This window comes from Mus caroli, unplaced genomic scaffold, assembly GCF_978045245.1.
Source record: "Mus caroli unplaced genomic scaffold, Mus_caroli_1 scaffold_3, whole genome shotgun sequence".
Taxonomy (NCBI): domain Eukaryota; kingdom Metazoa; phylum Chordata; class Mammalia; order Rodentia; family Muridae; genus Mus; species Mus caroli.
This window is the reverse complement of record NW_028227258.1, coordinates 40,740,550-40,765,290: the sequence shown is the minus strand read 5'-3', so window position 1 is coordinate 40,765,290 and position 24,741 is coordinate 40,740,550. Positions and strand designations below refer to the sequence as shown.

Below are 24,741 nucleotides of genomic sequence, written 5' to 3'. Positions count from 1 at the left end.
GACACAGGGCTCACAGTCCAGTCAGTTTATATTAATGGGTGAGTGCCTAGGTACCAAAAAGAGACACTCTCTCAAAAAAGATGAAGAGCTTCCAAGCCATCTCACCAGAGATTTATCTGTGGCCTGTAAATGCACAATGAAGATGGTCATTTGCTTGTGCTCATACACACACACACACACATACACACACACACACATACACACACATACACACTCACATACACACACATACACATGCACACACATACACACACATGCACACACATACACACACATACACATACATGCACAGACACATACACACACATACACATACACACACACATACACACACATACACACACACACACACATACACACACACACACACACACACACTTTCAGTACCTCTAAATCCTAAAGCCACCTTAATATATTTAATTTGTGTGTGTGTGCGTGTGTGTGTGTGTGTGTGTGTGTGTGTGTTTCTGCTTCTTACATGCCAGGATTACAGGTAGTCTACTATGCTCACCAGAATGTATGTGGGTACTAGGATCTAAATTCTCATCCTCATGCTTGCATGGCAAACCATGTACCCACTGAGCTATCTCCACATATCTACCCATAGTTTTTCAGCATTTAACTTTTCATACTAATGAGTGAAACAGTAATCCTTGTGGCAGCCTCAAAGTTTTGAAAAGTATCCCTCAGCCTCTAGTCTCTCCACATGGCAATAGGAAATAACAAATAATCCCATCTGAGTTTAGAGCTGTGCAGTTCCGGGTTGAAGAAATATTCTTTGGTATTTTGTGCATGGTATTTTTCAACTTAAAGAAAAAAAATGGGCAGTAGCCACGCTTATCTAATTAATTTTTCTCACCAATGAATAAATAATATCCTACAGGAATCTTTACGTTAAATTGAAAGCATTTCCCTAGCACTGATTATGCAGATGAGTAAATTAGGGTGCTAGCACTGCTAGCCATGGGGGGAAAACTGGATGCTTCAATTTTATATTGGCAAACGTGATCAACTACTACAAAAATTCCAGGGGCTGTCAGCCTATCAGTTGCTCACACAGGATATCTACAGTTCAGCATGAGAGGATTTTTGAATTTCTGGAATGCGCATCATAATCACTGTGAATGCAATGGTTTAAGGTCACAGTTTAACTACATTTATTCCGTTCATTTTAATGAGGAATAATCATTTCAGATCATGTGTGTGTGTTTATGTGTAGCATATGTAAGCATGTGTACTCTTTGAGAGCAAAGTAGGGAGTTGGATCCCACGAATCTGGAGTTACAGGTGGTTTTAACCAACCTGCCCAACGTGGCACTGTGAACTGAACTCTGGTCCCTTGAAAAGGCAGTAAGCAATCTTAGCTACTGAGCGATCTTGTGCCACCCCTGGGTAGCAAGTCAGCCAAATAGAAGACACTGTCCTCCAATCTCTGTTTAAAGAAGATGAATTGAAGAGTTACAAGGACGTTTGTTTTTGGAACAGCCTTTACACAACTCAAGTGGAATTGAACGGTGTTGAGAGAGACGCAATCGATCGCAGGCAGCAACCAGGATCCTGGTTCAGACGTCTTAGGATTAGTTGACATGAGAGCCTGCAAGACCCAGAGTCTGTGTGCTTAAACACCGAACCGTTCTTCATCATCTGTATCAGTTTGAGAATCAGATTTAAGGGCCCTTGATATACAAGAAAAATGTATAGTGATTTTCTGACTGGTGTCATGAATGCTATGTGATCAGCACCGCACCTTACGAGAAGACATTGTCTAGACTGAAGAAAACAGTCCTCTTAGTGTAACCCCAATTCCTCATTTGGCCCAAGCCTCCAAACAGTGCCATTTGAACATTATAGGACATAAAAAGTAAAATTCCTACGAGATGAGTTCTGAGGGCTGCTTTGAGACTCTCTTACTTGTTTATGATTTTAATAAGCCAGCATCACTTATATTACAGGAAAATAGATAGAAATTATTCTACCCTCCGTCATATCATTTCATGTTACTGTAAGCATTAAATGTTGTAATTTGGAAAAGTGCTAAGATATAGAGATGAAGTACATAATTCTAATCCAATTGGGTATAAATTAATTTGGCATTGACTTCCATTTTCCATTTACTTGACTTCTTGACATAATTATGGTGCGTTGATCGTCAGAGTAACAAGCTTAGATGTATTTCCACATAAATATGTTCTTTGCTAATATAAATATACAGTGGAAGGCTACAGTCTGGTCTGCCTTGATTGGGTGGCGTGTCCTCCTCCATCAAGGCTACTCTTGCAGTCTCCAAAAAGCTCATGCCCCTGTATGCAAGCTGGAGAGTGAAGGCTGGTACAATGAAACAAGTGTGATTCTTTTTCCACTGCTGGGTCAGAGACCAGGATGACCTTGCAAGAGCTGTTCTTTTCCAAATCCCTATCATCTAGAAAAATGCGTTTCATTGTGCAGGAGGAAGAGCATGTGTTTTCAGTGGTGTAAAAGTCACGGCACCTCCAGCTTACAGTCTGCTGTGAAACATTTGGAATTCAGTGGTGTCTGTCATCAGTGGGATGTGTCAGTGAACGTGCAGATCAAAGGTTCCAGAAAGGGGAAAGACACTGTGAAGAGGAGATAATTGTGGGATAATGAATGGTATGAGGGCATTTTTGTGTTAAACTTAAAACCACTTAGCATTTTTCCACGGCACCTAGGTTTCTTCCTAAATGAACTTTGTAAAGTACAATTGAATAACCTTGAGATTTAAAGCCTCACTATGCTTCGGAATACTGATGGAGTTTGTTTAAGTGTTGTGATATACCCTCTGCCTTTCGTTTCTATTTTTTGCCTCCTTCACGCAAAATAAAGTTTATTTGCTGTGCAGAGGAATCAATATTTTTGCCATTTTGCTTTTTCAACTCTTCCAGTAAGTTGCAATCAACATTAGTTACAATCTTTAAAGAGATGCAGTAAGAATTTGAACACAATAAAATGGAGATACAGATGAGAACTTTGGCAAAGCACCTATGCTATTGACAGAGGCATTTGTCAAGGGCTACGACTGTGTCCATACTGTGCTAAAAACCTGACGGAGGGGAAAATGAAGCATCAATAGCTTGCACCTTCTGTCTGAACAAACCAAACAAATGGTCTCCTTAATAGCTATTATTTTAAGTGAGTGGATTTAGTTTGCCATGGTGAAATCCATCCCACTTAGAAATGAATTTTAATTAACATCTGCATCTAATGCATAAATGTTTGGCTGAAGTATTCTTCTCTAGTTTTCTTTTTGATGCCAGATGGAATCAGGCACATAGAAGGCTAGTGGTCCAGGAGGAAGGAAGACCTAGTTAACAGGGGATGTAAACCACTCTTCAAACACACATTTGTTTGTTGATGATATTTGTGTGCAGAAACCTCCTCATGCTGTTTCTTTCTATGGGTTAATATGAGTTCTACGTTTTGTGTTTTCCCTTTAGAAACTGCCCAGCTTTGGACCTTACCTTGAACAGCGCAAGAAAATCATAGCAGCGAGCAAAATCAGACAGAAAGATCAAAACACAGCTTGCTCACCTCTCCAGAGAAAGCACTTTACCTCCCAAAAGCCTATTCCTGCCATCAAGGTAAAATTAAGACAAATTCATACATGTATTTATTCCCTATTCAAATGTGGCTTAAAGGCTTTTTTCCTCTTAAATGTAGCATTGATTTTTTTTTGATCTTCAATATTCTGAAACTTTCTAAAAATTCTGTGTACCATGAAGATACTCTAATAATACAATAACCCCTTCCATGTTTGTTTCCCACTTCGGTTTGTTTATGCCACACTGTCTAGGTCACTGCCAGGTTCCCGCTTCATGGGAACTTCTTGCATTAATGTGTTAAGTGGAATTCATTGTAGTCTCATAGTTAACTACCAGTATTTTAATTCAGAGTTAATTTCAGAAAATCTTTTAGCCATGTAAAAAAAAAAAAAAAAACTGAATTGTATAACTATACCAGGGCTGTCAATATAATTTACACTTGAGGGGATTCTTTAGTTCAGCCTCAGGAAAACATGCCTAGTTATTTGGGACTCAAGAATTTATTCTAGACATAAACAAATACCTTTCAAGCTTATTTATCTTGGATGTTTGATTTTTTTTCCCAAAGAATCATAGCTTCCTATCAAGTTGTGGGAATAAGAGACAGATCTGACTTGTGCTTATTCTACTGTCTCAGCAAGGGCACTGTGTGAAACTTGAGCAATATTACAGTCAAGATTTGGGGAGAACTTTGGGTTTTTCCTTTCTCCCCTTTTGAAAGACATGGTTTGCCTCTACAGCTCAAGCTGATTTATATCCTCCTAAGAGCTGAGCCTTCAGGCATGCCCCACAACACCGATAAGGACAACAAAACTGTTTCTCCTGTCTATCTACCAATCTCACTTAGGTTTCTCTTGTTCTAATTCAAATTCAATCTCTCTCTCTCTCTCTCTCTCTCTCTCTCTCTCTCTCTCTCTCTCTCCCTTTCTCCCCCCCCCTGCCCTCTTGTGTGTGTGCTTGTGTGTGTGTGTGTGTGCTTGTGTGTGTGTGCTTGTGTGTGTGTGCATTCAGTTTTGAGGAATTTTGTTCCATGTTTAAATTTACATACCAACAACCATAACAAATACAAAGCAGTCCAAGTTCTTCTGTAAGTTCCATGTTCAGATGACTCCACATCAGTCTGGTATATGTATCAAAACCTTGTCTAGAGAAGAAGAAGAGGAGCAGGAGTGGCTGGGAGGAGGAGGAAGAGGTAGAGGAAGAGGAGGTACCACGGCTGTCCTTCTCAAGTAAATTGAGTTTAGGCTACATATTAAATCGTGTTACACAAGTGGTGTGTTTTCATCAGATTTTTCTTACTGTTACAAAATATATGAGACTAGGAGATTTATAAAGAATAAAAGTTTATTTGGCTCACAAGTACAGATGTCTCTAGCATCTGATGTGGGTTTTCTCATAGCATAACATGGCTCAGATTTCTAATAAGGGCTCTAATGTCATCAGGAAGCCCCATTATCCTGATTCCATATAATCTAAATTGCCTCTTAAGGACCCACCAAGAAGTACCATTGATATACAAATTTAAAGGTTAATTTTCTAACACAATAACTTGGGATGAATGTATTCAAACTATATCTAAGAGGTATTTCTCCTTGACTAAATGAACTTGGATTTAGCAGTATTGTTTAATTTATATTATTTTATTGTAAGTAAGATTTAACTGATTGTTATAAATAGTTAAAGTTTATAAGACATCAGGAGAATATAATTACATTGGAAGAGTTTCCTAAATTGAGTTAGACAACTCTGTCATAGTCCCTATGTTCAAACTATGGCATTGACAAGTCATAGCCCTATGAACTTGCCTCAGTAAAGTAATCTGTGAAATGGAGTCAACAAAGATATTTGCTTCCATAGGCAAATGTGATGGTGTGGGAAGCATTTTTAGTATGGTGTCTTCCTTAATTGCTACTTGCTAGTAAATGTAACGCCAGAATGGGTAGGTTAGATAACAGGTTAGGTGGATATTTCCACTTTGTCCATTGAAGTGAACTCTAGAATGGGAAGGGAAATGAGAAACTCTGAAGACCAACCAAGCTACAAATTTTGAAACCACTGTGTTTTCCAGGAAATGTTTACTTCAGAACAACCATGTGCTAAGTTGTGTGCTAGGAACTGGGCATCAAATGCTCAGGGACTATTATGACAAACATGTGTTATAAGCTCGTGAAGCACACAGGGAAGAGAGAGAGAGAGAGAGAGAGAGAGAGAGAGAGAGAGAGAGAGAGAGAGAGAGAGAGAGAGGGAGAGGGAGAGGGAGAGGGAGAGAGAGAGAGAGAGAGAAAAATGACAGACAGGCAGAGATGGTATGGAATTTTATTTGTCATGTGATGTACACATAAGATGTATAGACTCTTTCAAGAGACCTAAAATAGGTTAAAGGAGCCAAGGAAAGTTTTCTGGATGCAGTGGTTTGCCTTTCAGCTTAGATGGTTTGAGAAATCCCTAGAGATTGGCAAATCATGTTTCTGAGTGTGTCTGTGAGGACATTTCTAGAGATAATAAATTTGTGTCTTGAACTTTGGTCATTTTGGGGGGATACAAACTTTACATTGAGTGTTTTGAAGTAGATAAACTTGGGGGCACATACTTTGAGAGATGAAAGAGGAAAATGGCATACCAGTAGCCTACTGTGTGCCAGACACAAGGTGGTACGATCTTATGTGCTTTCTTTGGTTGTTACTTAATATCCTGTGTGGAAATAAAGGGTGCTGGGGAATCAAATGAGAAATGGGTACAGAAATAGGATAATGACCTGAAGAATATCATCATAACATGGAAATAAATAAGAATCGAAGCATTCTTAAGAACCAAGACCTGGTCCACAAGACCAGGACTCCCCAGAAGGTAGCAAAAGACACCTTGCACAGTTTAATTTTGTCTCTTAGGTTGTCATTGAGGTTCCAGCTTTTAGCTGTAGCAACAGTCAATGAGTCATCATAGACCCATTGTGCCACATGGTAATCCCTGATTCACAGCCACTACCACAAAGAACAGCGCTGTTACAGCCATAGCATGCAAAGAATGAGCAGACTCTCATGGACCCTGCACTGTAGTGAGGAAAAGCTACTGAATACAGGCAGGTATACATTGGAACCTATGGAGTAGGATCAGGAGATGAAAAATCCCAGGATAGGTTGCTCAGAAATGCTTGCTCCAAGAACTACACTTGCATTAACATCCCCAAACTGAGGTGATAAAAGAACAACACAGATATCTAGGGGAAAGTTTTCAATTCAGAAAGAACAGGAAACACATGGTCCCTACGTGGAGATGTCTCTCACAGAAAGCCTCTGAGGTCTTTTGGAAGAATGATGGTGAAGACACCGGAAGCATGGAGGGAAAGTAGCTGGGAGATAAAGTCAGAAGTCCTCAGTTTGGGGATTTTAAATGACAAGGTGTATGAATATGTGTGCAGGTGCATGTGAATGCATATGTGTATCTATGTGCATATGTGTGTGTGTTCATGTGTGTGTGCGCGTGTGTGTGTGTGTGTGTGTGTGTGTATGTGTGTGTGTGTGTGTGTGTAACACAGTACAGTGTACTTAAGGGAGCTGGGGCTACTATCAACTTCATACAAGACCCCCACTCCTCACCCATTATTTAAAACCCCTGTCAGATGAGGTGTCCACATGGTTGTTTAGCCACCAAGTTTCTGCACACAGTTCTGATCTGTCTACCTACCTTCACTTCAGACTCTTTTTTGTCCTTCTTATTGCTCATTTCTAGCAAGTACTAGGCTCACCCTGTGTTCCCATCCCATTTCATTCTCCTTCCTGTGTTCCCCTACCATCTTCCTTTGCTTGCTGACTTAACATTTTTTTCTTTGCTTCCCTTCCCACCCCCCAATAGAAGGCCTGGATTGTCTATTTTCATGCCTAATATGTTCTTTGAATCCATCTGTTTAGTTCAGTATGTTTCTTCCAACTGCTGGCTTCTTTATAGATTCTTCTGGAGCTTGGTTGAACTCCATGACTCTGTCTTGTTTATTCTCTCTGTTACCACGGTGTAGATTCCCTTTCCCATCTGCCATGGAAGGAGCTCTATGGCCCCACAATGTTATCTGAACCCCTCTTGCCTGGACAAGCTACTCACTCATGTGCCTCCATTCTGATCTTTTCCAACTTCTCTGATTCTAACATGGTGATACTATGTCAAAGGACAGCATGCCTGCCCAATAGGTTTCTTCTTTGGTTCTTTTAGTCTCTCTGTTGCCATTAATATGGCTGAATGGTCTCTTGCTCCACAGATAGGCAGTTTCAAGCTCAGTCCATCAAAGATTGTTTACTGACTATCTTCTAGAGCACTGAAGGTGGTGGCAATTCCAAAGAAATATAAAGTATGGTCCAAGGCCAGGGGTCTTTCTATCTCTGTAGCACGTACTCAATATGTGCTCACTGGAATCCAGGAGTTCAGCTAGGGGGAAGGAATACAGCATGAATTTTAAAAAGATGGAAGTCTGTATTTTGGGAGTAAATGGTATAGCAAGGGGGAGAGACACATGTTAAAAATTATTTACAGTTCAATCAAATAGGAACAAAATGCTCTGGGAACACAGACAACTAAAAGGGATTAGTCCTGCCTCGGGTAATTGCGGAAAGCTTCACAGAGATGGTGATATTTAAAGTAGAGTTTAATAAATTAGTGTTCATTAAGCAGAGAATTAATAATAAAAGCTAATATTTATTGAGGTCTGATGAGGTTTCAGGCACTGCAATGTGTTTGTAAATGAGCACATCCCAGCCTCTCAATAACCTAATGAGATGAAACACTTGTATCCCGCCAATTTTACTGAGTCAATAATTGAAAAACAGAGAGGTTAGCTAATTTGCCCAAGGTCACACAGCTAGGAAGGTATTATCAGAGCCAAGATCTGAACCTATGTCCTAAGGCACTGTTCTACATGGGGTTGGGGGCAATATTTCAAGATAGTCAGTATGCTTGCAAAATATAGTGTCCAAATGCTTTTGTGATGATGCGCAGTCCTGAGAACCTAAATCCATATACAATCCCTGAATTGCAATGGGTGGTGATATCAATATATTGAACTCTTTTTGTCAAATAGGAATTTATAAAAATGACAAAACAGAGAAAGGCTAATGGTGTGTGCTTGTGGGGGTTGGAGGGAAGATGCACACGTGTGCACTCACACACTAGCACATGGGCAAGTATGCGTCCACCTAAGTGTGACAATGGGGAATATAGAGATCTTGTATCATTTCTTTTGCCTACCAAGTTCTCTTTGTTAGCCTGGAGCACACTGGACTCCACTACTGTGGCCAGCCAGTAAGTCCTACGGGTTTGCCTATTTTTGCCACACCCAGTCTTTTTATGTGGTTTCCACAACTGTACAGAAAATCCTTAACCAGCTGAGCCATCTCCCCACACTGCTTAGTGTTGTGTTGCTAAACAGCATTCTTAAATGTGTTTATTTTATTTTTTAGTTATGAAGTGTGTGGTTACCTTTGTGTGTGTGTGCGCGCACGTGCGCACGCATGCACATATGTGTATAAATACATACATATGAGTACTGGTGCTTGTAGAAGCCAAAAAATACATCAGATCTCTTGAAACTAGATTTATAGGCAGCGACCTGTACTGCGTCCTGGGAAACAAACTCTGGTACTCTGTAAGAACAGGGCTTACCCTTAAGCACTGAGTCATCCCTCATTGTTTTCTTAAGCAATCTTAATACAGTTTAAGAGAACAAAGAAACAGATTGGTTAATCCAATAAGAATACCACTTAGGGCATCAAGAGGGGCTATTCTCAACATTACACTGCAATGCTCTGGTCAGAAGTAGGAGTCTTCATGCCCTCCTGGCTTTTTACCATCTGGAATCTGGAGGTGGCTTGAGAGTACCTGAGATTCCCCCCTCTAATGTACAACAGGACCCTGGAAATGCCCCAGCATCCAGACGATCTTCTCTTTGTCATCCCCACATCATGATTTCCCTTCATAGCAATAGCATTTATCACGCATGTGGCTAAATAATAAAACTGCTTAGTCTGGAAAGGGAAAAGAAAGAGAAGTCTGAGTCAGAGACAGGTCTTCAAAACCAGTACAAGAAGGCTGAAGAGAAGGGTAAGAGAAAGGAATAGAAAGAGATGTGAACTTCCACAGTATCTTCATAGGTGCTTCTATAAGGTAGTCTGAGACCATCTGAAAAAGTCATATGCACGAGCATGCACACATGCAGACACACACACACACAGAAAGAGAGAGAGAGAGAAAGAGAGAGAGAGAGAGAGAGAGAGAGAGAGAGAGAGAGAGAGAGAGAGAGAGAGAGAGAGAGAGAGAGAGAGACCCATGCACACAGGCACGCACAGTGCCACATAAGGTAAAGCACGCAGTGCCTCCTTCCAGAGTAACTTTGCTCCCTGGCCCCAAATAACTGACAGGACAGTGCTCACATGTGGCACAGCAAAATGAGAAATGTGCTTTATTCCCTGGCAGCAGATAACGAAGGTTTGAGAGGCTGCCAAGCCTCAAGACGTCCCGGAACTCGCCCCAGTTCCGTTGATATATGTGAGAATGAATTCTCATTCTCCTTATGAAGTTGGGAATGTATCTCTAACGTCTTTGAGTATCTGGGTAGGAAAATGAATGGTTTAGGGGCACTAGTGATGTTTTCATCACGTCTTCCTGCTGCTTGGAGGAGGAGATAGACGGCATCTCATAAGACTGGCAAGGCAGTGTTGGCAGGAGACCAGTCAGCCTGATCGAGTGCTTTATTATTTCAATTGAATTGTGAAAGGAAGGAGAAAAGCAGTTGGATAAAACTGTAAGACCATATTAGATACTTACAGAGCACAAAGGGGCCTGCACAGAAAGAAAAATAAGGGAGACTTGCCCAGCAATTTCCAGAAGAATCCAGAGAAGCAGGCTGGGGCAGCCTTCATATTCTCAGTTGTCTATGGACCAATAAATAGCAGTTGAAAATCTATCATGTTGAACTTTAAAAGCTGAGCAGAATTTGGTTATAAAAATAATCTCTTAAGTCATGTGGGGATTTATTGATGTGTGGTCCCTGACTTGAAGAGAATACAGCAATAGAAAAAGAAACCATGTTGCTTAGAATGCAGAGGCCCCGCCAGCAGACAGAGGGAAGGAGCAGTGTGTGCCAGATATGTGCATGCATAGAAATCCACAAGGCTAAAGGTGATGTGAGAAGCAGCCAGCTGACAGATGCTGAAGTGAGGGAAGAATGGAAATGTCCCCTCAGGATGACATCAGAGACATTAGAACCTGATGGCTAATTGGGATGGGCAAGGTATAGCAGCCCTGTAAGTCTTTACATACTTTAGATGGAAATCCCACTTCACTGAAGAAAAACCACCTGAAAAGGAATTGAATAACCTTTGCCATTGGGAACACCATTTCTCAAAAGAGGACTGCTACACAGGCTTAGCTTGGATTCCTTGTTAAACGTTTGTGTTTGAGGGAAATGGCATGTGAAGGGATCTGAAGGATGTAGCCATTCATGTGACCTTGGAGGGGTTTTTTTTTTTTTGTGTGTGTGTGTCATGAAGGAAAGTCTCTGTGTAGGTACATGTGTATTCTACCTTTAGTAAATCCATTTCAGAAAGTTTGAAGACCTTGTGGATGCTACTCCATTGTCCAGTGTGACTGGTAGTGATTGCCAAGTAGATGAGCTTTAGAATCACTGGGGAAACTAACTTCTGAGTATATTTATGAGGGATTAGCTCTATTGTGTTATTTGAATTGAGGTAAGAAGGCCCATGCAAAATGTGGGAGGCACCATTCTACAGGCTAAATAAAGAGAAAGCCGGCTGAGCATAGCATTCACTTCTCTCTGCTTCCTGACAGTCTTAGGGTTTCCATTGCTGTGAAGAGACACCATGACCAAGACAACTCTTATAAGGACAACATTTAATTGGAGCTCGCTTACAGGTTCAGAGTTTCAGTCAATTATTATCATACCAGGAAGAACAGCAGCATCCAGGCAGGCATGGCGATAGAGGAGCTGAACGTTCCTCATGTTCTTGTAAAGGAAGCCAGGAGCAGACTGTCCTCAGTCAGGGAATCAAAGTCTACCCTACAGTAACCCACTTCCTTTAACAAAGACACACTATCTCCAATGAGGTCATACCCTAATAGTGTCAGTCCCTGGGCCAAGCATATTCAAATGACCACATTGACTATGGAAACAGCAACCTCAGAAGCCTTGGGCTTCTACCTCTAAGACTTCCCTACTATGGTGGACTCTATTCTTGGAATTGTAGCCAAAATAAACCTCTCCTTCCTTATGGTGCTTTGGGAAGATATTTTGTCACAATTGAGTCACTGGGTCTCTAACCTAAAGATGGATCAAGGATGAGAATTTGTCAACCAGAATTTGGTAACACAATTATTATGTGTTTTCCTTGGAATAAGAAGGTTGAGGTGCGGCATTTAGTGCTCAGTGATCCTATGAGAAAAGCTCTTATCAATGATAAACAGAAAAGGGTAACAATAAGCTTTAAACCTGGCTCAGTCGAGTGACTTGAATTTGACAAAAAATATAAGTTAAAATAGGAATGTATTTTTGTCTATTAAAAGTCAAAAAGAAAAAAAAATACACCCACTCCTTCACCCAGATGGTATATTGTTAAATCACAATTAGAAAGAAAAACTGCTCCGTTCCCATTATCCTTCCTTGCATCCTCACATAGAGTGTTCTCAGAATTGAAAAGGAGGAGGAAAAACAGATCTGAGAGTCTAAGATAGGTACGATAATAGGATACAGCTTCATTAACACAAGGGAACACCCAAATGTCTGCTACTTGACACTTCAAGCCTGAGTCCACCCCACAGAGAAGGATACTGTGATCAGAGCCTTGGATGCTAACACCTTGGCCGCGTGTGTGTCACTGACAGCTTTCTCTGCCACCACCCTCTCTTGCTGCCCTCACCTGCTTCTAGCCTGCCCCTGGCCACATTGTTTCTCTCAGCTCCTCTGGCCAGTCTAGCGTTTGTTTTTCTGAATTACTGTCCTTTGTAATCCCCATCCCAGTTTATGCAGCTTTTCTCTCACTTACCAGAGTCCACTATGTTCAACTTCTCAGTAGCTCCTGCTTGCCTCCTAGCTCAGAGGGCTAAGCATGATACCAACAGTATCTTGACTGTTATACATTGACCGCTAAACATTGAGAGCACTTGTCATTGAGAACCCTGTGCCAGTTGAAGAAACATCAGTATTGATCTGAGTTCTTTTAATATAGAAAAGGTAAAGTGAGCATAGAAGCTCACACTTATGATCCCAGCACTCGGTAGACTGAGGCAGGGGGATTAATTGCTGCAGCATCAAGGATAGCATGAGTTACACAGTACGTTCCAAGGCAACCTAGTTTACACTCCAAAACCGTATCTTCAAATGACCAGAAGAGAGCCATGGGAAGGGCGAGGAAACAAAGGAAGGAAGAAGAAAGGAATAAATATGAGGAAATAGATAATCTAACTATAGTAGAAGGAAAAACAACCAGACCAGAGGCTGAGACCCAGTCCCAGGGGTACCACCCAAAGATTACTAAATTTGACACAGGAGCTTTTATGAGGACAAAAGTTATTAACAATCAGCATAAATTTAGTGAGAAGAAACCAAATGATCTCATTTCCTGTCCTGATAAGTTTATTAAGCAAGGAGGGACGGGATAAGAACACGGAGCATTGATGGGGGCACAGATGAGGACACAGGGGAATAATTAAGCAGCTAAACCCAAAGGATTGAAATCGCAGATCCTTCAGGTTAGAAGTCAGTGATTTCCCACCGCATGCTGTCCTTGGTCCTGGGCTGTGAAGGGCACCTATTTACAGGAATTGTAGGAAATATGCTAATCAGCTATGAAGACCCATAGCCAGAAGGTCAGCTAATGTGCCAGATAACAGTTACAATCTGAAGGTACTTCAATTGGCATTAAAATTAGGTCAAACTAATAAATTTATATTGCTCATAATGAGGAAAGTGTCAGACTTCAGACACTGGATGAAGTCCCTCTAACTCTGTATTCTTTGGCCTTAAAATGTATATCAAATAGAAATAATGTCTGACCTATCTTGCAAAAATACTTTGATTATCCTAAATTTGGCTATGATTATAGAATAATGTAGGCCATTGTAGGCCATTTCACTAACTATGAGTACTTACATCAAAACCACATGTGCCACCTAGGGAGATGGCTCACTGAGCAACATCCCTGCTACACAGGCATGAGGACCACAGTTTGGTTTCCAGGAAACTACAGAAAAGCCAGGTGGACTTAGAGGCCCATCTGTAACCTAGGACACAGAAAGCAGGGACAGGGAGTCCCTGAAGTGAGCCACCTAACCAGACTAACTGAAATTAGCAAGAAACCCTTTCTCAATGCACATGATTGGAAGTGATTGAGATAGGCACCTGATGTCAGCTTTGAGTACACACACACACACACACACACACACACACTCACACACACACACTCACACACACACGCAAACACATACACACAGACACATGCCCAAGTCAAGTCAAACGTGGAAGTATAATCTAAAGGCTCCAATGTGATAGTCTTCACACAGAAACATATCTAGTAATGGTTACCCAGATTTCACAAACTTTATATGTGCACACACTGTATAGAATAATAAATGCAGCCCCCCCCCCAACTCTGCAAGTGTATGTTTACAAGGCACCACCTGAAATACAAGTGGCTGGCTGGTTAGCCACATCTTTATGCAAAGTACAAATTGTAAGACATGCCCAAAAATCTCCATCCACTGGCAGTGTATTTGGAGATGGTGGGTTTTCAACAAATGTCTACATTTTTAACCCAAAAGGGTGAGCATTTTTCTTACTTTATCTTTTTGAGACTCCCAAAATGACTTCAGATACTATTATTTTATCTTTTTCTAGATTAAAAATGTACATGGTATGCTTAAAGAACCATACTGAGTGCATGTTTAACCCCTGTTCTAATAATGTGAAAAAGGCTCCAATAAACTTGTTCTATCTGGTTTTGTATTAAATAATGCTTTTAATGAAAGCTGCAAATCTCAAAAGAGACAGCAAAAAAGGCATATTTAATATAAAGAGAGGATAAATTTGCTTTTTATACTAAAATCTTTGGGGGGAATGTATGTTTCTTCTGGAAAAAAAATCGGGGGTTTTCATCAGTTGAGGATTTAACTAGTGATTTCTCTTATAATGATCAGACTCTGCACAAGAGATGTTTTGACTGATTTATTTGCATTTAAAAAGTTAGTCCTATTACACATAAATAGTCTTCCACAGCCAGATAGAAAACTATCTTGAAATATTAGAAAATATTAAATTGTTCGAGTTTCCTTGATTATCTTATGCATTTGCAATGCCCAAATTAATTAAAATTTTTACTAGACCTTTTATTACGTTGCAATCATTCTTATGAGTCTAGGCATAGATATACAAAAGATATATTTATTTAACAAATATTTGAGCATCCATTATGTTTTAATGATCTGCAGAAACGAGATATACTATCTTGCTTCAAAGATGAATAAAGCTCTGCTTTCAGGTAAAACATAAGAATCGAGACTTAAAATTATATTTGCAATGTGAGGTGGGATTTGCTAGAAAGTAACAAGCAAGTCGGGACAGAAGTGGTTATCTGAGAGTCTATTTCATTGTCTACTTGATTTCATATCCTAAATAAAGTCACCTAAATAAAGTCCTAAATCAGTCACCACATCATTTCCAAAATGTATGAGGCTTAAATAAGAAAATGATTGTAAATCAGGGCATCAGCCTGAAGTGTGGTAGAATTCAAACATTGTCTCTTATCACTGGTTTCTCCATAATGGATAGACTATTCCAGAGCGTGCAAAGGAAGAGAGAAAGAGGGCAGAGAGTGCAGAGATGGAGGATGGAGAAGAAAGAGAGAGGGGGCGGGGAGAAAGGATGGGAGGATGAAAATGGAGAAAGAATGCAGTTTTCCATTTGGTTAGGAGAGGAAACAGAAGGATTGAAGAAGTCCTCATGAAGTAGAGACATCTGAGCTCTCTTTGAAAGACACACAGGATTAGAAAAATGATTGGGAGTTAATAACTCATGTTGAAAATGGTTGTAGATGCAGAAGAGGATTCAAATGATCCCTCATGAAATAAAACAGATGCCATTAGAGATGGGAGAAATGAGAGCAAATTCTAAATCTCCCTCGTTAAAAACAAAATCTCAGTGCTATACATAATGTCAAGGAAAGTTGAAATGTAGCTGTTTTCAGATGGACCCTTGCCATCCAGTTCTGATCTCTTTTCACCAGCTTAAGCTACATTGCCAGTTGTGTGATGAGCATTACTACCAGAAACAAGAACTGTAAGTTCCTCGTCCACTCTATTTGTAAGGACCCCAAACTATAGCACCTTTCAACTTTCCTCCAATTGATGCAAATTCAGACAAACCATTCTCACTCTAAAGGTTAAAAACAAAAGCAGAAAATCTTGACAACACACTAATTTGACAAACATTGTACATTCCTCGGTTTTGTTTGCTGAAACAAACTGTTTCCTAGTGTTGAAGAAACACCCTCTGTGCTTCCCATATTAAGCATAATCTCAATTAATATAAGAAACAAAGCCACGTGAAACCGCATGTAAGATTGTCAGTGGTGAATGGAGCAGTCGCTAGTTCCTTCAGAGTGAAAAAGCATCCAATTTAACCTAGATCAACCTAATTAATTAGCATACATTAGAATTCCTCAATAAAGAAATACATTCTGCAAGACATAGCAGGTGAGTGAACTATCAGAACACCTTTCAAATAAGAGTCACAGAATAAAAACAAAAAACAACAACAAAAACAAAACAAAACAATAACAGAAAACAACAACAAAGATGGGGTATACTCTTGATTTTCTTTCCTTCACGCCCAGTGAAATGAAGTCACTGAAGTAAACATGGTACCTTTTGCCCCATTTACAATATTTTTATATCCTTCCAAATGCAAGCTCTAGAATATAAGTTACAAAAACCTAAGAGAATTATTTTAATCTCTGTATACAAAGTGCTGTTACAGGCTGCCCAGCAAAAAAGCAATTGAGTTCAGCTACTTACATCTTATAATTGTACATGTGTGTGTATGTGTGTGTGGTATGTGTGTGTTTGTGTCTTGTATGTGCATGTGTGTGTGCTTGAATATTCTGTGTGCCAATACATGTGTGCAGGTGCCTACACTCATTCATATGGAATCCCAAGACAGATATTAGGTTTTTATTCCTCAATGGCTTTCCACTTTATATACTATGTGGGTTTTATGTGAGTGATGGGAATCCAAACTCTGATCCTCATGTTTTCAGGCAAGCACTTTTAACCACTGAGACATTTCCACAGTTGTTGGCCTTATATTTCTAAGCTGGGTGTACATATTGCCCACCCCTCAAAACCAGGTAAGCCAAATGTCACTCACAGAAAGTGCTTCTGTGAGAACTGTGATACTTGAAGCCCTGTAAGTAAACACAATACGGTGTGAGGTCAAACTGGGGAAGCATGGGCAGATACTAGTTATTAAGGAATTGTTTCAAGTTGAGCATTGTGACTAATTCACTGCCCATTTTCTAGGATGTAATTGGAAAATCACTGCAATACCTGGGAACGTTTGGTGAGATGAGCATCATGGAGCAAGTTGTGGCCCTGATTGATGAGGAAATGTGCATCAACTGCGGCAAATGTTACATGACCTGTAATGACTCTGGCTACCAGGTAGGAACCCTGCTGGAGTTAAGTTGCTGTGGGGAGGCATGGTTCTCCTTTAGGGACGGACAGTGTCTTCTGTTGCTAAATGTACAATTCAAACCACGTATGTCAAATATGTCTCCATATTACAGGTGCTTACAATGCACTGGTGTGTCTTTTTATTTTTATTTTTCAATATTTACTTATATATTTTCTGTGTGTCGGTAGGAGAATATACTATATGCACTGTTCAGATCCACTGGGTCTGGAATGGTTGTGACCTTCACAACTTGGAAATTAGGAGTCAAACCTTGGGTCCTCTGTAAATGCAGCAAGCATACTTAACTGCTGTGCCATCTCTTTAGACAAGAGAAACCCTTTATTTTTAGAGGCACTATCCCCTGTGTTGGGATTTCCTACTGAATGGAAATGAGAGAATGAATGAGCACTGTCAGCATTTTTCTCTGCTTTCTGCTCCACCCACACTGAGCAGATTTCCCATGATGGCCTTCAGTTGCTGCCATACTTTCCCCAAAGTGTTGGACCCCATCTTCAGAACAGTGACCCAAAAAAAGCCCTCCTTCCCTTTCTTGAGTTGCTTCTTGTCAGGGATGTGGTTCAGGGATAATAAAAATAACCAATATAGCCACCTTTCCGTGCACAGTATTATTTTAATATCATTTCATCACCCACAAAGCTGGAAAGGGAAATTTAAGTGAAAACAGAAATTCATGCAAAATAATGTACATTAGGGAAGGTTATGATCTGGTACTGACTGCTGGGAGCAGAACTGTCATTTATCACCAAGCTCCTTAAAGGGCCTGATTCCTTCAGCCTACAGAGGATTTTCCTCCATTCAGTATTGATTGGGGTTTTACAGCAGTCATTTATAAAAGGAAAAGAAAAGAAACATTATCCCTCCACAGACTCATAGATGGTTGGTCTTATGAATTTCACCATGGCTAGAAAAGACAGAGAGATATTTTTGGTTTATCTGCCACTAGAAGTGAGCATGGGTGTGTTCTCTGCCTCGCCTGAGAGCCTGCCACAAGACAGCAAAGGCAGATTAAAGATTACTCTCCTCCAGGGTTGGCAGAACACATCCCGCCCATTTCTCTGTGACTTTAGCTTATGGCTTCATCCACCAGCTTGTGCCCTGTTTGTAACAGCACTGACACAATTGAGACCTCAACTTGGTGGGTTCTCCAAATGAATGGAAGAAAGGATGCAAATCAAAACGATGGGAAACCTTTAAAATACATTTTTCATCAAGACCTGGTGTTCAAAGCTGCAAACAATTGTTAGCATTGTAGAATACACTCATTTTTATTAAAAAGCGTTCAAACCATAAGTAAGTATGAAATAAAATCTTCTAAAATGAACAGTATAATTTTTAAATAAATAATAAAATGTCCCCTTTTAGGAATAGATCATAGACTCCATTCAAACTAGTGGTAGAAATACACATAGAGAAATTTTACATAGTTTTCAGACAAGTGTTTTCTATATATTTTTTTACATTTATTTAGTTTGTATGTTTGTGTATGTGTGGGGTACATAGCTTTTACTAGAATTGTGTAGATTAGAGGACAATGTCTTTCTCCTTCCACCATTTAAGATTCAGGGATCAAACCCAGGTCATTATGTTTGAAGCAAATGCTTTACTCCCTGGGCAGTCTTACCAACATTATTTTTCTACTTTTGAAAGTCTTTCCCTTTGGTTGGGCATGGAGGTACATACCTTTAATCCCTGCCTTAAAGGCAGGGGCAGGAACTTTTCTGTGAGTTCAAGGCCAGTGTGGTCTACTTGTTGATTTCTAGGCCATATACTCATCCAGGACTACACAGTGAGACCCTGTCTCAGATAGATAGGTAGATAGATAGATAGATGGATAGATAGATAGATAGATAGATAGATAGATAGATAGATAGATAGATAGATAGATAGATAGAATCATGGTCCTTCTTAATTTGAGATTACAGATGGACATCAACTTTTCATTTGATTATCACTGTTTCTAGCTCCCTCTGTCACTTGCAAATATTGATGATATCACCTTTACTTTCATTTTGTCTTCATTATGATTATCTACTCAGAATTGAGCACAGACATCGTACCACTTAAGCTAACACCTTAAATCATAGAGCTGGTAGCTATTACCTTGGCACTCTATCCTTGGTACCATGTCAATAACAAGAGTAAGGATAATGAGAGGAAAAAAAAAACTCCTAACTATGCATCAGAAAGACTCACTCATCCTTTGCCACCTCTGTATCAAAAGACTTTAAAAGTTGAAAGTGAAAGTCATGGATGAAATGGACTTTGTGTTTGTACTATTAAACTATAATATATCTAAGAATTGTTTAACTGTGCTCCATAACTTCACCATATTTCAATGTAGAGAAATGAGGAACCATAAGGGGAAAGAAATGGGTTTTACTTATTCAAATAGAAATCTGAAGTAGTTATAAGGCATAGGGAGAACTTAGGTAAACAAGCCTTACAGTCTGTCAGAACACTTGTTGAAGTCTGTCTCCTAAAATGTTAACTCCTTCTTACACTAAATGATTGCAATGGTTACCTTACATTGCCTCCTTAAGGAGATTTACAGTCACCAAGGAGACATACATCTGAGCATGTCGGTGAAGATATCTCCAGACAGGTTTAATTAAGACTGGAAGAACCAATCTGAATATGGGTGGCTCCAACAGGTGGGTGGGGTTGTAGACTGAATAAAAAGGAAATGCAAATAAAAAAGAAATGCAAATATGGCCCAGAACTCATACTGCTTACTAGCTACAGATACAACATGGCATACATCTCTGCTTACTGGCTGCAGATACAACATGACCAGGTGGGCAATGCTGCCACCACACTTCCTTGTCGAGGCGGATTACATTATCAAACTAGGAGCCAAAATAGAAACATATAGTTCCTCTCTTAAGATGAAACTTTTCAGATATTTTGACAAGCAATAAGAAAAGTAATGAATACAGTGTATTTTTATTTACTTTGAAAAGACCATTTGACTTTTATGGACTTCAGAATAGAAAGCTGGTTAAATGTAATTTTGAATGGCAATTTTAAAAATCAATGTATATATGCTTTGGTTCTCTATGTCTAGAGGTTTTCTTATCCATGAATTCAGCCAGTCTCAGATCAAAATAGTTGGAAAAGTTTACATCCATTTTTAAAATGTAAACTAACCTTGTCCTTATATCCTAAAAACAGCATAATAACTGTATGTGCACTATTGGCATGGTGTGAGCACACTACGTCATCCTGAAGCTTACTTAAAATGTATATGGAGGATGAGCATAGGATCTATGCAGATATTGCACACACTCATATCAGAAATGAGCACACAAGGATTTGAGTATTCATAGGGACCCTGGACTCAATCATCTATTGATAACAAGGACAGTCCATATTAGATAGATTCTAATACAAGAATCAAGTACAAAAGGCAATAATAATCATGAAATTACTTTCACACAGAAGATTTGTAGGCTGACCTCAGGAGGCATGGGGAGTAGAACCTTGCTTCCCATGTTACTCCCCCAAAAGCCTTACTTTGTTTTTCCAAAAGACTTGAACATGACTGAACTTCTTCTGCAAGTGAGACAGCAGTGAGGTTGTACCCCAGGGAGGACCCCTTCCACTCATCCACTCCTCCTCCCATAGCTGCACTGTGCTTGCTGAAAGTTCAACCTGCCCCCAAGGACTGCCACAGCATCTCCATTGCTTCCATGCCTACAATGGCCAAGTTGCCATGTGAACCTAAAACCTTCTCAATCCTCACTTCACATTTAGTATATTTATTCTTTTATTTTTTGTACAACTTCATAAAGAGAAAATTTATGAAAGAGAGAAGGAAGGCAAGGGAGTAGGAAGAGAAGAAAAGAAGTGTGGGGGTGAGGATGAAGGGAAGGAGGGGGAAGGAGAAGAAGGGAAGGATGGAGGAAGGGAAGGACCAAAGGAGATAGGGAGGGAAGGATGGATGGAGAGAAGGAGAGAGGAAGGGACTGAAGGAGGGAGGGAGGGAGGGAGGGAGGGAGGGAGGGAGGGAGGGAGGGAGAACGTTATAAAACTTGTTAAAATCCTGAGCAGAGTAGGAGTTGGAGGGCTGGTCCAATGTCTCACAGCTGCAAAGTGTCAGGGACAGAAAGGGACAAGGGCTCTCCTGCCTGTCCCTTCTACATTTTGTGCTGTTGTGGTAAGATAATGCTTAAAATCAAATCGTAATACTCAAAACTCAGAGCTGACTGTGGGGATGAGTTTTTTCTACTTTTCTCTATTTTATAATCACATGCATTATTTGAAGTATACTCACTGTCCTCCCTAGCATTATCCTTCTCCAGCATAAAGGGGTGCCTAAAGTGTGTTTGAGGGTGGTTCAGTCGGTAAAGCACTTGTCTTGCAATCACAAGGACCTAAGTTCCATCCCCCATGCACTCACACATGTCTAGAACACATGTAAAAAATGCCCAGCATAACGGCACAGACTTGAAATCACAAAGTCGAGGAGGCTGAGACAGGATCCCCAGGACCCACTGGCCAGACAACCTAGCCTAATTGGTTAGCTCCAGGCTAATGTGGGAGACCCTATGTCAAAAGAGGCAGATGACATTCTGAGAATGGCACCTGAGGTTTTTCCTCTGTCTTCTACATTCACATGCACAGGTTCTTCCACATACATGTGCACCTGCACACACATGAACATACATGTGGTACACACACACACACACACACACACACACACACACACGACAGCATGAAGAAAAGAACAAGGAGTATGTGGGTCTGTATGGAAAGCATCCAATGTTGGCAGGCACTAGCTGCCCCAACCTGGTCAGATTGGTGAAATCTGATTGCTCCACTGGTGGAGAGAACAGAAGTGCTGGACCTCAAAATGTTTCCTCACACATGGAAGGAAAAGCCTCGAATGAACTGTAAACACTGTATTTCTAATTTAAGTGAGTTTCTTCTGCTTCTGTTTCTCCTGTCAGCTCAGCTGCTGCTGTCATTGCATCCATGTGGTGTGTGGTACTCTCCATGACTGGAACGGAGATGCAGATGCTAAAATGGAGACATTCCTGACATTGGTGGACAGTGGCTCAACTCTCTTGGTCTCTATTTGCAGGCTATCCAGTTTGATCCAGAAACTCACCTGCCTACCGTTAGCGATGCATGTACAGGCTGTACTCTCTGCCTCAGCGTCTGCCCTATTATGGACTGTATCAGGATGGTTTCCAGGGCAACACCTTATCAACCAAAGAGAGGCCTACCATTAGCCGTCAAGCCAGTGTGTTAAGGTGATTTGTAAGACAGCTGCTGTGAACTTTGATATTACCAATGTAGGCTGATCTTTAAGAACAATAACAATTGTAATCATTATGATCAGTTCTTTCCAAATTTTATAGCAATGCATATATAATTTCTAAATAAGTGTCTAAATTGGAAAACAATGTCTAATGCCAGTGACAAATTAATGGTCATAAAATTGAATAACTCTTCTCGGAGGTAGCTGGTGAGTAACTGCGGACCAGTTAATTGGATGTGCTCTGTCCGTTGTGTGCTGTGAAAAATTAACTTTTTTCATGGCAATTAGCGTGACAATTTCTAAATTGCCCTATGCCGTGCTCACTCTTTGATTTCTAATTGTAAACGAAATGAACTATTTTGGAACGGAGTGCACTTTCATATACAGGAAACCGTTTCCAAGGAAACGCTTTGTAATTAAAAATTACCTGTAATTTTGACACTGTTTCTAAGGACATGTAATTAGTTCCATTAAGAACAATTGAAGAAAGTCAAGGCATTATTTACTATGACAAGGGGGAACAAAACCTGGAAGAGGGTTTCTAGAGTTTTCTAAAGTCCCCCTTTGCTGAAGTAACTCACTCTTCGGTGCTGGACACGGAAAGGGAGATTATTTCCTGACTAAAATGCTGTTGACCACCTGAAACAGGTGTCAGACTGACCAGGAATGGAGTCCTGGCCATTTTTATTTGAATACCAAAGCGGTGTTCCTAATGAAATATCAGGGTGAATGTCTGGTGAACGGCACACTTTCACTGAGCACAGACAGCTAGGTCTGTTTCTTATAGTCACCTTCATTATGAGAGCAATTAATGTTCAAACAAGGGCTAGATTACACAGCACTGAGCCATAGGCTTCAAGATTCAACAACAAAGTGTGTCATATCTGAACCTGCTACAAAATGAGAAGAACAGATCTAACTAACTTTACTTTGATACTCATGTGAATTCAAAATTAATGAAAGAGAAATGTGTATCTTTGAATATTAATCAGTGTTTTTCCCGTATCTTTATTTTTATAATAGTAAATAGCATCACATAAATTCATTTATTCCTTCTTTATGGCACACTTTAAAATGAATCTATAGAAAGTAAGTGAGAAATGACAACCTGTGGCATATTTCTATTATAAATGCAAGATATCTACAAGTATATTTTTTAAAATGTGTATGATTAAAATATCACAAATAAAATTTTATGATCTATTTCAGTATAGTCTCCTGTTTTATTTTTCCAAATGCACCCTTCTGTCAGCTATTTACATTTTGATATGAGGCAGTTTGGGATTGGTTCTACAGAAAATTCCATCTAAATACTGAACATGTGTCAGTTGAAATCTAATGAAGAAAGTTATAGTATCATTCTCAAGTGCTTCCCTTCCCTTTCTTCTTACTCGCATCCTCTACTGAATGCAACAAGAGGCAGGCCCATGGAGAATGGCCTTCCGGAAGATGCTGACTACCTCATGGGAAGCATGTGTCTCTTAGTATTACTCTTTACATAGTTGTGCAGCATCCAGAACGTAGAGAATGGTGTTCTTTACTTACAGTCTTGTCACAATACAAACCTCTTCACTTTGGGAGTTGGAAGTCCTGAGTTAAGAGATCCAGCTATCTGGAAAAACAAATAGATAGATAGATAGATAGATAGATAGATAGATAGATAGATAGATGAAATAAATTGTGTAGACCTACAAAGAGACCATGCTATGTGACTGGTGAAGCTGAATGTTGGAGAAGAAATGCACACATATTTGTGTACCTGGGCATAGACATCAAATGTCAACTTAAGATGTCCCTCAAGAGCTGCCTAGCTTATTTATTGATACAGACCTCTCCTGGAGGTCTGGAACCTGGCTAGGTTAATTTGGCAGTGAGCTCCAGGGATCCTCCTATCCCCACCTCCCCAGTGCTGGCATTGCAAGCACTCATGAGCATGCCCAGCTTCTTATATGGCTTCTGTGGATGAAACTAAGGTCATCGTATTTTTCTTGTCAATCATTTCACTGATAGAGCTATCTTTTCAGCTCCCCAAGACCCTTTTTACTGTAAGAGTTGATCAACTTTCAAGAAATATGATAACCCTCCAGAAAGACATCCCGTGCATATATACTGGAGTTCTCAAGATACTGCCTTCTAGGACATTTTTCTGCTAGTACAGATCAATCCATTGCCTCTAA

At 40.1% G+C, this 24,741-nt stretch overlaps 1 protein-coding gene across 2 annotated transcripts in view; it reads left to right on the top strand.

Annotated features, from left to right (window-relative positions):
• Window positions 1-23,773, top strand: part of Dpyd (dihydropyrimidine dehydrogenase) — an 899,256-nt gene extending 875,483 nt beyond the window's left edge. The window contains exons 21-23 of one of the 2 annotated variants that reach the window (XM_021158977.3): window positions 3,453-3,596; window positions 17,127-17,267; window positions 22,385-23,773. In XM_021158977.3, the coding sequence (XP_021014636.1) occupies window positions 3,453-3,596; window positions 17,127-17,267; window positions 22,385-22,555 (456 nt within the window). In that variant the 3' untranslated portion in view covers window positions 22,556-23,773. Of the gene's footprint in view, window positions 1-3,452; window positions 3,597-17,126; window positions 17,268-22,250 lie in introns of both variants that reach the window. The other variant, XM_085835556.1, reaches the window with a different exon arrangement.
• The last annotated feature ends 968 nt before the right edge of the window (window positions 23,774-24,741 follow it).